The following is a 12,937-nucleotide window of genomic DNA, read 5'->3' as shown; positions in this document are numbered from 1 at the left end:
TTACAACCTGGAGGCGGACAGGCTCAGCAGGCTGGGAGCGGACAATTATGAGTGGCAGCTAAACAACCTTGTTATTCAGGAGATCTTCAACAGGTGGGGTCATCCCCAGGTGGATCTCTTTGCACCTGGCATAACAAGAAGTGTTCCCAGTTCGCATCCTGGCAGGGTCAGGGCCCCTGCACTCTGGGGGCGATGCATTTCACCTCCAGTGGACCGACATGAAAGCCTACGCCTTTCTGCCCACACCCCTCTGATCCACAGGGTAATTTGTAAGATCAAGGAGTCCCACCGACTCATCATTCTGATAGCTCCATGGTGGCCAGCCAGGCCATGGTTTTTGGAGCTCCTCAGCCTCTCGGAGGTGCCCTCTATAACACCTTCCGACGGGCCCAGTACATCTTCTGGCACTGCAGGGGGGCAGAATCTTCCACCCTGCGCCAGGGAAACTTGCCCTGACAGCGTGGTACCTGAGCAGGTAACGCTTGGGCACCTTAGCCTCTCACAAGCCAATCTGGAGATCATACAGGGCGCCAGGAGCAAAGCCACCAGGGCCCACTACAAAAGCAAATGGACCAGATTCTGCCACTGGGCAGACTCCAGGGGAATTGACCCCTTGGCCTGCAATTTGGACGACGTGCTGTCCTTTTCGGCGCACCTCTCTCATTTGGGCGTACAGGTGGACACCTGCCACACATACCCTGCAGCCATTGGGGCTTACAGGAACTCTGAGGAAGGCATTTTTTCCTCCTCCAGCCCCATCGTCAAGAAACATCTGACTGGTCTCGCTAGGCTCTACCCGCCCGTCAGGAGACTGCACCCGGTGTGGGACCTTAACATAGTCTTGGGCGCCCTGGCGCACAAACCATTCGAGACAATGGCATCCGTTGACATCAGGCTGGTCACCATCAAGACGTCCTTACTAGTCGGTCTTACCTCGGCTCGCAGAGTCAGCGAGATCCAGGCGCTGGTCGTCTCTGAACCATATACCACCTTTCACAAGGACAAGGTAGTCCTGCAGCTGCATTGAACGAGGAAATAGTCCATCCTACGTTCTTTCCCGATCCCAGGGACGAAGCACAGAGAGTGCCGTACTGCTTGGATTCAGGCGTGCCCGAAAATTCTACTTTGACAGGACCAAGGGCTTCTGCAAGTTGGAAGCCCCGTTTGTCACTTTCGGAGGCTTGAGGCCAGGCTATCGTGCCTCTAAGGCCGCCATATCTCGCTGGATGGTCTCTACCATCAAAGAAACCTATGCGGGCCATCACAAGCCGCTCCCGTCCAACATGCATGCCCACGCAGTCAGGGCCAAGGCAACGGCCATAGCATCGCAGCGCCATGTCCCTTGGCAAGTCATAAGCAGGGCTGCCACTTAGGCCTCTCCCTCGGCTTTCTGCAAGCATTACTGTTTGGATGCCAGCTCTAGATCTGATGCAGCTTTCGGACAGGCGGTTCTCAGGAACCTATTTGCTTAAGGAGGGTCTCCCTCTCCATCCTGGGGCTACAATCTTGTAATCGCCCATACAGTATGGAGGAAAGGGGATGGGACGTAAGAGTAATTATAAATTACTCAGCGTAGTGACTAACGTACTCTTAGTCCATAGTCCCCTTTCCTCCATACGTCCCACCAACCTCCCCCCTAATAATACTGGATCCATTAAGCAATGTTAAATCTTTTTTCGACGCGTCAATGGGGACTGAGGTGTGGCGCCGGAAGGCGGAGTTAGGGCAGTGCATGCTCCCTGGGCTGCACCCCTGCGCGCCTCTAAATTTAAAGGGGAAGAAGGTTTTTTCTGGGGAAAAAGGTTCTGTCTCCTGTCCCTTGGAAGGGACGCCCATACAGTATGGAGGATAGGGGACGGGACGTAAGGGTAAAGCTCAAGACTCTTTTGGTATCTAGACGGTGGAACCGCTCCGCCTGCTTAAAGGGGTGTGGTGGAGGGCAGAATACCAGTAAATCTATTAACTGAGAAAGGTGGAACTCAAACCACTTTCGGGAGAAATCCAGGTCCAAGTGCAGGAACAGGGCTTGCAGCACAATGCCTGCAACTCACTAACCCTCCTGGCGGACGCGATCGCACCAAAATGTTGTTTTCAAGGACAACAGTCTCAAGGAATAGGAATGCATGAGCTCAAACGGAGCCGCCATCAAGAATGTCAGAACCAGATTAAGATCCCAATCTGGGACAAAAAAGGGAGTTGGCAGAAATGTCATTCACACGGCCCTTCAGGAATTAGGCCATAACCTGGATCCTAAAGAAAGATCTTTTGAACACAGACAAAGCAGCCAAATATCCTTTGACTGTGGTAACCTGAAGGCCTGCTGAGGCCAGTGACGGAAGGAACTCCCATCACTGTAGTTGTGGGTCAACAGATGTGGTCGATCCTGCGTTCCCTGCATCAGGGGTCAAATCTTCTCCACCTGCACACGTACATAGATGTTGTAGATGGTCTGCGTGCAACCAGAAACACCTCAAGTACCTTCTCTGAGAGGTCCCAGTGATCATACCTCATCCTCTCAAGGGCCACCATGTAGGTTGAGGGACTCTGGGTTCGGATGGAGAACCCGACCTTCCGACTGGGTCAGGAGATCTTGGCGCTGATGCAACCAGTGAGATGGACAGATCCAAGAGATCGGAGTACTACTTCTCCTCGACAAAGTACGGGGCGATCAAGATCCATCGAACCTCTTCAACCTCCTGCGAACCCCTGGCATGACCTGAATCGGGGGGAAGGCGTTATGGAGAGGGAAGGTCCAGTCCATGAGTAACGCGCCCCACAGTGCACTGTTTGCTGGGAATTCCCTTGAGCAAAACTGTCTGCACTTCCTGTTGGACTCCGCTGCAAACAGATCCACTGCTGGGGTACCCCAGAGAGAGGACACCTCTCAGACATCTGGGCACACTTCCCAGTCGTGTGAGACCATGCTTTGCCTGCTCTGAGCATCTGCCAAGCCGTTCACTGTCCCCTCCAGATAAATTGCAGAGAATAAGACTTGATTCTCCAACAACCAGATCCACTGCTGCATCGCCTCTCTGCAGAGGGGAAGGGAGCACACACCACCCTGCTTGTTCAGGTAGTGCATGACGACCGTCTTGTCGATCAGCATCAGGACATGTTTCCCCTTCAGAGACGGAGCAAAAGCTCTCAGGGCTAGCCTGATGGCTCGCAACTACAGCCTGTTGATGTTTCACCTGGCTTCCGTCGCTGACCAAAGGCCGCTCACCTGCAAATCCTCGCAGTGAGTGCCCCCAACCCTTCAGAGATGCATCTGTGACCACTCGTGTCTGAGGCCAAGGAGGCCGAAAGGGTTCCCCCGCCATAAGATTACTGCGGTCGGTCCACCAGCTGAGTGGTCCACTTTGATGGACACCTTGTGGAGATCCGAAAGCGCTCTGGAGGTACTGTGACCACCGACCTCTTAGGAACCATTGTAGGGATCTCATGCGCAGCCTGGCCTCCAGCAAAAAAAAAAGGAGGCCATGAGACCTAAGAAGCGGTGGAATGAAGCCGCTGGAAGGTGGCGTGATTCCGGAACACGTGTACCATATGTGCTATGCTGTCGACTCTCTTCAGGAGGGAAGGCCTTCCTCACCCGGGTGGCTACGACTGCTCCAATGAACTGCAGTCTTTGGACTAGCATCACATGGGACTTCTTCAAGTTTGGGGCGAAGCCCAGCCTGTGCAGTATGTAAGGAAGGCATGGTATCTAACAGTAAGACAAACACAAGTGACCACAGTTCAAGGGAGTTTATACAACTTCAATTGGGTTTGAAAAGCACCTACGTAATGCTAAATCTAAAGATGGGAGAAAACTACGACCATCAAATAATAATAACGCAGTCCTAGTGTTGTCTTGTCAAAATAAAAGGGTCTATACTAATAAACCTATTGCCAATCCTTACTTCTAATTACAAATGGTGTGGAAAACAATTTTATACAAAAGAAAAGAAATCAAAAATTAAACCCTAGTTTGATAAAGAAAGGGTTGGTTTCTGCCACCTACTAGAGCATCATACCTGAAAGACAATCTCTTCAAGGTCTACATTTTTGAGCAACACCTTTTCTTGCTTTGATGCCTACACAGCTGAAGCTGCGGAGTCAACACCTCGCAGCACAGTACCCCTTCTGTTAGAGAAACATTGAGTAACTTAGGAACCTACCCCCAAATGGACTGGGGATGCACTGCATGGCATTAGCTTACATAAATTTTTTATTTCTGTTGTGATAAACCCCGGGAACCAAGCAAGAACAATAAGAATAATATACCAAAGTCTGCCACTTGCAGTGTTTGCAATCCTTGAACCATAAGGCCTTTGGAGAAGGCATTAGTTCTACAGATTTGGTAACACATATTAGGAAGTTTCCAAAGTAGTGCCAGTGTAATGCTGAGTCAAGGACCAGAGGTTTTGGACAAACAAGTCGATGATCAAAGAGGCACTGGAAGCCGTTTAAATTTCCAGGTCTTGACTGTGCATCAAGACACCTCCAATGAAGAGGAATCTGAGGGATACATTCTTCATCCATTAGATAGAATAACTAAGAGTGCGAGGGGAAACAAGCATTTAGCAATATGGTTATATAGGCACTACTAGAAGAATCACCTCTTGGTGCAGCCTTAAGGATTGGAACTGGGGTTTGCAAGGCAAAGCCAAAGATAGATCCTGGTTGACAGCGGCGGGCGATTTCTCAGGATTGAAGAATAGTTAGGAAGGATGTACTGTAGAGGAAACATATGTTGAAATCACAAAGACAACTTACCAGAGATTCATATATTTGGAAACCGAGTTGAACAAGGCAATCAATGTACTCCTTATGATCTGTGTTCTGTTTTAACCCTTTCAGTACCATGCTGAAGAAATATGCCACAGCATCTGGAAGGAGCGGCTCCGATACCACCTAAAGCAGCAACAAGACAAAAGGTTAAGAAAGTTCAAATGTAAACAAAAGGCCACATAGCCGAGCATCTGCAAAACAGCAGCTTAACAGGTCTCTAGTTTTGTGGTTCTTGAAATCAATAATCACCGTAACAAACAGCATGCTCATCCCTAAGCAGTAAGTAAGAAGTAACACAACAGTAGGTCGAAGATATATATGGGATACATTACTCACCGTAATCGTATTTCTGATGCTTGTATCTGCTTAGATTCACATGCTGTGCATAGGCTAACTAGTGGAAGCTGCAGAGTTTTACCGTTTTTTTTTCTAAACTCGAAAAGGGACACCGATAGGGCGTGCCAGTAATACTATCCCTAGTGTGACGTCCACTGTACCCATGATCCCTCACGCGTCGAGGTCCCTCAGATTGTTATTTTTTCTGACACAAGGTAGCATGAGGTGTAGCGTAAGTACAGTTGTATCCAAGCAGATACGTATCAGACAAGCTCATAAGCATACATGCGCCTTCTCTCAGAGGGGAGGAAGGATATGCTGCATGTGAATCTATGCAGATACAAGCATCAGAAATACGATTATGATGAGTAATGTATCCGTTCTGAGGCTTTTGGAATCTGCTTAGATCACATGCTGTGCATAGATTGGCGAGCAGTGGAAGAAGGAGGTGGGTTATGAGAAGGTTCATGAGCGGATAAATGTCTTAGAACCGCTTGACCCACTTGTGTATCCGTCTTGGAATGGGTGTCAATGCAGTAGTGCTGAGTGAAAGTATGAACAGAGGTCCATGTAGCTGTCTTGCAAATACTGTCTAAGGGAACATTTGCAATGAATGCCAAAGTGGCCCCAGTACCTCTTGTAGAGTGAGCCCTGGGCGTAAAAGGCAGTGTTTTTATCTGATAGGGAATAGCACAGTTGGATACATCAGACTATCCACCTAGAGATAGCGTTCTTTGAGATGCAATACCCTTATCTGCCAGGCGCTATGGAGACAAACAATTTATCTGTTTTTCTTAGCGGTCTGGTCTTGTCTACATAGTAGAAGAACGCTCTTCTCACATCCAGTGTGTTTTCCCTCAGCAGAGCTCTTGGGCTCCTGGAAGAAAGCCGGTAGCTCAATTGACTCGTTTATATGAAATTTGGAGATGAATTTAGGTGAGAACTAACCCTTCTAATGGAAGTGATAGCCACTAACAAGGCAGTTTTTATTTTATTTTTAAAATTTCTTTATTGGCATTTCTATAGTCATACAGTACAATCTACTGCTTAATTATAGTCATCGTTTCAGCACAGTTATGATAGTAGACGCCAAACAACAAAAGAAAACAACAACAACAAACAATAACTGTCTTTGTTTCTTGCAACCGATCACTTTTTCCGTTCTTTCCTTATGGGGGTTAGATTTTATTTCTACCTTTAATGAACACTGATGGTGACGTCATAGGCAGCGTATTATTCTACTTGCATCTTTAACATGAGCTGTTATCCATTTATTAGCATCCAATCCCTCAGGGGGGCATGTCATCAGACGGGAGGAATATATCTCTAATTAGGGCTTTCCATGCCCCAAATGTTACACTAATATCGTCATTGTTTCCAGCCATTCCCGCACACCAGGCCTCTGTTTCAGCTGCTCCCACCTCTACAATTCTTTCTTCCACCTATCATATTGCGGGCCCGTTTTTGATTTCCACGCCATCGCTATTGCCCTCTTTGCCAGTATACATACCATACCCATGATTTTCAGCACCTGTTTGACTTTGCTTAGTCTGGGATAAGTGCCCAATAGACATTCTTTTGGAGACCATTCATACCTGGTGACTCCAGCATGCGTACACAGCTGTTTAATTTTTGCCCAGAATTTTTGTACCTTTATGCACCCCCAGAACATATGTATTAAATCTGCCATTTCCGTGCCACACCACGGGCACGCAGACCTGGTGTGCTTGTTAAAGCTCACCACTTTTATAGGGGTCATGTATGTCCTTATAGGACATTCATCTGTATCAACCGGAACCTAGCGTTCCTGGACACTTCTTTGGTGTGCATCAATGCTCTTTCCCAATCTTTCTCTGATATATCTACACCAAGGTCTTTCTCCCACCGTGCCTTCCACATAGCCATGTGTGGGTTTGGTCTATCATTCATTTGGGCATACAGTCTAGATACTGGCCGCCACCCATCACTTAGGTTGTTGGTACGGCTTATGTGTTGTTGCAGTGTTGTGAAGTGCGTGCGGGTTGTTGTGCGAGAGATGGTTGTGTGAGTTTTTTTAATGTGATAAGTATGCAGAGAAGTTGAGTTTTTTCTTTTTTGTTAGTAAGTTATATGATATTTTAACATGCTAACACTCACAATTCCACCCAAGTGCGGCACCCGCCAACCCCCATGCTTTCCCCAGGAGGCGTCCCAGGTCAACGCCCAGAACTCCATCCAAATGCGGGATACGCCAACATCCCCCACTCCAACCACGTGCTGCACCTAGTAATCTTCACAATTCCATGTAAGCGTGGCAGCATGCTAACATTCTCAATTACATGTTAAATAATAAAGGCACCCATATCGCGCTCCCCAACCAACGGAGCCGGTCCGAGACACTCCGGCGGATCTGCAAGCAAGGAAGGGTAGGGGGTTTGGCCAGTCGGGGGAGGAGGGAGCATGAGGGAGAGAGAGGCGGTGCGCCGCTGACGGCCCCAGCCTGGCACACACTGTGCGCTGCTCTCAGTGTTGGCACCAGACCGGGGTACGATCGCGGGCACTGTTGGCGTTGTCCAAGCGTGGTTAGTTTGTTGTTGGTGTGAAGCATGCACAGCTCGCCGGGTGAGAGGAGGCCGCGTGAATCTTCGGGAGAGTTGGGCACGCAGAGACCTGAAGGGGGGCCAGTGGGGTGGGAATCCTGGTTGTGGCAATCGAGTTCTTTCTTGGCCGGATGGCTGTGGAGGGTCTTAGCGCAGCGCACTCCCTGTTTCCTAGTGGACTGTGTGTGTATAGTGAGGGTGGTTTGTCTATACTCCTCGGATGTTGGAGCAGGAGTTGTGGTGTCCTCTTTCCTTACTATCTATGTGACTTAGTCAGCTGGAACTAAGTGTGTGGTACAGGTCGGGGTGCTATGGGTGAGTCGTCCGAGTGCAACCGTCTAGCTCTGTTTATGTGTTCAGTCTTTAGTGTCCTTGTTTTGTTGCCATCTCTCATTATGTCTTATGTATTTGTGGAGTGCGTTCCTTAGATTCAGTTTGTGTCCTGTCGTTTAGAGTCGGCCGGGGTCAATAGCTTAGTTCATCCTTGTTTTAGCGGTGTAGGCGTTCATGTCACCGGTTCTAGTTACATAGAGAAGAGCCAGGATTTGAGCAGTTTCTTGAATACTAGGTGGTTTCCTGTAATCCGTATATCCTTTGGAAGGTCCTGGTCTTGTCGTGTCCTTGTGTCCTCTAGTGTAGTTATCTCTTCTTATCTATTCTAAAAGGATGATGTCCTTCTGAGTGGATATTCTGTCGAGGGGGGTGGTTGTGAGGACGTTGAAGTAGTTCTATACAGTAGCTCCCTGCTACCGTGGACAGCACCCATCTGTCCGAGGTGATACCCTCCCATGCTTGGGTGAAGTTGGAAATGCGTCTTCCTACTGGAGGTGCATGGGAGGGTACTTGGAGCAGAACGTCAACTGCTCTGAGGTGGAGTGCCACCTCGAGCAGGGCCTCTGCCTCTACCACGACCTCTGCGTTGTCCTCTGGGATAGCCTTGGAAGGCGTGTCCTTGATTACTTCCCCAGGAGGAGCCTTGGCCCCGATTGTAGCTGGATCCTCTTTGATTTAAGGAGACAGGTAGATACGGCTCTTCCATCTGCTGCCACCTGAGCTAGTTGGGATTTGAGTGGTTCCGGGGCAGGTGAAAGTAAAGCAGATATTTCCTCCCACTTGTGGCAGTTATAACTAGCCAAGAGGATTGCGTTGTTGGCTATCCTGGTTTGATAGGCCGCAGAGGAGGTGACCCTTCTCCCCATGGCATAGATCTTTTTGCTTTCTTTATCAGGTGGAGCCTCGGAGGAAGCAAGGGGTGTGCCTCTTCTCTTTCTAGTTGTGGTGATAACTAAGGAGTCTGGCTTTAGTTGGCCTCTAATATATAAAGGGTCTGAGGTTGCAGGCCTGAATAATTTCTCCACACGCAGGTTAACGGTCCGTGTGAGATTAGGTGCTTCTAAGGATGGCTGTATCCTGCGCTGCACTGATTTTAGTAGCGGGATAAACTGGCCCACTGTCTTTTTGCCGCCCAGGAATTGTTCTGCGTAGTCTCTATCCTCCTGTACCTCCTGTGTGTCAATTTGGAAGTGTTCCACCGCTTTGGCGAATACTTCATTGATGAGGGGTTGATTATCCACATAGGAATCGACAACTGGAGTGTCCTGATTAAGAGGGGAGTCTATGGAGAACATGTTAGCCTCTTGGTCTGCCTCTGGGTCCTCGTCATCCCAACAATAAGGTTCATCTGTATCCTCTTCAATAAGTTAAGGGTCAGATGCCTCCACAAAGGAGAGATCTTCTTGGTCTAATTCAGGGTCATATAAATCTATAACCGTACGAGACCTCTTAGAAGGGAGTAGGTAAGGCAGAGGCTTGAGAGCCGGAAGGGGCTGTGGTGGGAGGAGTGGAGTGTAAACTCCAAAAGTAATCTGGGTTACTCTCGTAAAAATTGGCCATACAGATCATTCTTCGCATTACTCTATCAATATCCTGGGAAGACCATTCCTTGGAACTTGGGATCACCATAGTTTGAGGGGTAAGACCTAAGTCCTCATTAGTGGGAGGTATTACTTTAGGCCTGGAATCTTTAGGTTTTTCTATGGGCTTGGATAATATAAGCTTTCCCTTCTGAGGTGTTGTCTCCCTAGGAGGGATTTTGTCCCTATGAGGGGTCTTAGAGATCTTTTTGTGATGGGTTCCCACAACCTGGGGCCCAGGGGAGTGTTTTATAGACTTCTTGGGGTCTGCCGCTTTATCCGACGTCAAACGTCGAATTACTGATGTGGGACTCGAGGCGTCGTCCGCTGACGATCGACCTTCGGAAGGATTTATTTCGAGTGACACCCTTGCCGTCCTTCGACGGTTGAATCCGGTCGTGAGGCGATCTTGATCGAGACTGCCCAGAGGACCGGGACTCGGTGGACCTTTATCTGGGTGTCAAACGTTGTTGTGTACTCGACTAGGGCTTACGTGTTTGGTGGTGTGTGCTTTTGTAGCGATGCAGCCGCCGGGTGTAGTCCCCACAACATGGCCTTTGGCCTGTCCTACGGGGGTCTACGATTAAGTAGCTGAAGCTACTCCGTCTCCCTCGCCGTCCGAAAGTACGGCGTCGCTGCCAGTGCTAAAGGTTCCCTCTACCTCCATGGCCTCGAGTCGCCTGGCGTAGTCGTCCCAGCGTTTCATGGAGTGATCCTTTAACGTCTTTGGCTTGAAGAGCCTGCATGCTCGACCAGACGTTTCGATGTGGTCTCTTGGAAGACACAAATTACAAACTAAGTGTTTGTCCAACCACAGGAATTTTCGGTTACACTTGGGGAAAAATTTAAACGGTGTATTTTCCATAATTATAGGTTATGGTAGCTGGGCAAACAAAGTGTAGGAAGGGGAGAATATGCATTCTAAAATGGCCTCTCCCCTCTCTCCCTACTGTCTGGGCCGAGGCCCGTGGCGGCCTTCCAAGGGCCAAACAGACCGTCGCAGTGGTCTCCGACGGGCAGTTTTCTTTCTTCACCCGCGTGGTGTTTCGCAGGTTGGTGAAAGGATAGAAAGAAATACTATTGTTAAAAGTGAAAAGGAAATGGCTTAGCGCCGAAAGGAACTCCGCTATATGCGTCCGTCTAGCATGGCGGAAAAAAACAATCCGAGGGACCTTGACACGTGAGGGTTCATGGGTACAGTGGACGTCACACTAGGGATAGTATTATTGGCACGCCCTGTCGACGTCCAGTTTTCGAGTTTCGAAAACAACAACTGTAATACTCTGCAGCTTCCACTAGATGTCGCTGTATGCACAGCATGTGATGTAAGCAGATTCCACAAGCCTCAGAAATTATATATATCTATATATATATATATATATCTCTCTCTCTCTCACATAGGGATCACAGCTCACAACTGCTGGTAGAAAATAGTATATATTTTGGACTAAAGTATCATTGGTGCCATCGAGTTCTTAAAATCCTGCTGTTTTTATTTGATGCACTGGCCACATGGGCCAGTACTAGTGTGGCGTAGGTGTCAATTTAAACACATAGGTGTTTAGATGCCCAGCACTTACATGACAGTGGCCTTGAGTTACAGAAGCCTTGCTCACTGCAATAGCTTTTGGGTAAGCAAGCCTGCTGCTCACCAATCAATTTGGTAAACACCACATAAATTGGGCAACTCAGATCAACTTGTCACAGTACTCGATGCCCTCACTGCGGTCACTTTTTAATTTTAATTTTATGTTTAGATACTTTTATGCATAATTAACATAGCAGGCCATATCCTTGGGATCCATAACTGTACAGTTGTTTATAGTAAGTACATTTAGACATGCTAACTTCTGTGCTCGAGCAAGGATTTGGTGGGAGAAGGTTGTCAACCGTACTGCATATTGTAGTCTCCTTTGCACCCATTCCGGAGCAGAACTGCTGTACAAGTACCAGAAAGCAAGTAACTGTGAAAAACCTAAGGGATTTTCCCTATCAACTCCTTGGGGATCCTCTGCTCAGGTGGCCAGGGGACAGCCATCGCTGTTGGATCCAGAACCTGTGGTTGGACCAGCGAGGGAGAATCACCTGGGTAGAGGGACCTCTGGGATTGGGGAGGAGGAGCCAGAAGGTGAGAAATCATATCCCCCTTTTTTCCAACACCCCCCTCCCGACATTCCCTCCTCCTTCATGGGCTATTCTAAGTCCTATCCCGTTAACCCCTCCCCAATTTCGACTAATACTGGGAAGATGAAGAGGCAACAGGGAGGAGTGAGGATTACCTGCTGGAAACACCTTAAGCAACTGAGGAAAGACTGCCACCCAGTAACATCAAGTTGTCCCATTAATAGGGGTAGGATCAGGCATTTTCCACTGACTATTCACACCTGACTCCACTTGACTGTTTATGGCTAAAGGACAGGCAGGCCTTGCTAAGTGAAAGATTGGAGGTCAGGCAGACCCAGCCCTGACAACACACCTGCAGCCCATTGACTCACGAGCACAGTATAAAAGGAGGCTGCTGAGCAAGCACAAAGAGAAGCAGTTGGCAGAGCTAGAGGAGGATGCATGGCTGAGTCCAGCAGGGGATCCCTTCTTAGTCCCAAGCCAGTTTGCCAACGAGCAGCGTGGACAAGGAGAGCCAGAGAGCAGGAAGCAGCAGCAGAAGGGGCCTGGAAAATCTGGAAGAGAGCAGAGTGCCAAGACGCTGTCCCAGTGTTTGTAAGGGGCTACAGCGTGGCTAAGGAGCTGTGTCTCCAGTGAGCCGGAGAAAAGTAGACTGCAACTTGCTGGCCATGTCCAGCGGAATACTCGTTCCCTTGGGACTTGTGCCAGTCAAAGGTTGATTATTGATGCACACCTCAAATTAAATGGCAATGAAACATACATTTAAGAGATGCTGTAGATTAATTTTAGGTGCGGGGGAGGAACTGAGGCCATGGCACAAGACCCCTACAAACAAGAGACAATTGGAATGAGGATTCAACAAGGGAACCCTCCCGTCCCCTGCACACTTTAGGATGTTTGGACTAAGTCCACTACTGTTTTCTCATATTGATACAAAAACATATAAACCAAAGAGTTCAGTTGTGTGTTTTCATAGCAAACGTTTATATCTAAAGTGTCAAATACACAATACTTCAAAAGGAAAAACATTTACAAATTCAAGAAGCAAAGCAGTGCAATAGTAGGTCACAATAAATGTGAAACAATGGTGGAATCCAATTCCTGTGGCGACGCGTTTCGAGGATACTTTCCTCTTCTTCATATGGCCAAAATTGAATTCTTCATACAAAAGGAAAGAAACAAAGGGGAGAACGTTTGTATACGATTTTTATA

At 48.3% G+C, this 12,937-nt stretch overlaps 1 protein-coding gene across 2 annotated transcripts in view; it reads right to left on the bottom strand.

Moving 5' to 3' along the window:
• LOC138468319 (exportin-5-like) overlaps positions 1-12,937 on the bottom strand; it is a 2,047,117-nt gene that overhangs the window by 142,329 nt on the left and 1,891,851 nt on the right. For both annotated transcript variants that reach the window (XM_069608821.1, XM_069608822.1), the window contains exon 33: positions 4,759-4,896. In XM_069608821.1, the coding sequence (XP_069464922.1) occupies positions 4,759-4,896 (138 nt within the window). The remainder of the gene's footprint in view (positions 1-4,758; positions 4,897-12,937) is intronic.

Source organism: Ambystoma mexicanum, chromosome 4q (genome assembly GCF_040938575.1).
Source record: "Ambystoma mexicanum isolate Mex_15411 chromosome 4q, UKY_AmexF1_1, whole genome shotgun sequence".
In the NCBI taxonomy this organism is placed as follows: domain Eukaryota; kingdom Metazoa; phylum Chordata; class Amphibia; order Caudata; family Ambystomatidae; genus Ambystoma; species Ambystoma mexicanum.
Note: the sequence above shows the minus strand (reverse complement) of the source record. Positions and strands in the feature narration are given on the sequence as shown.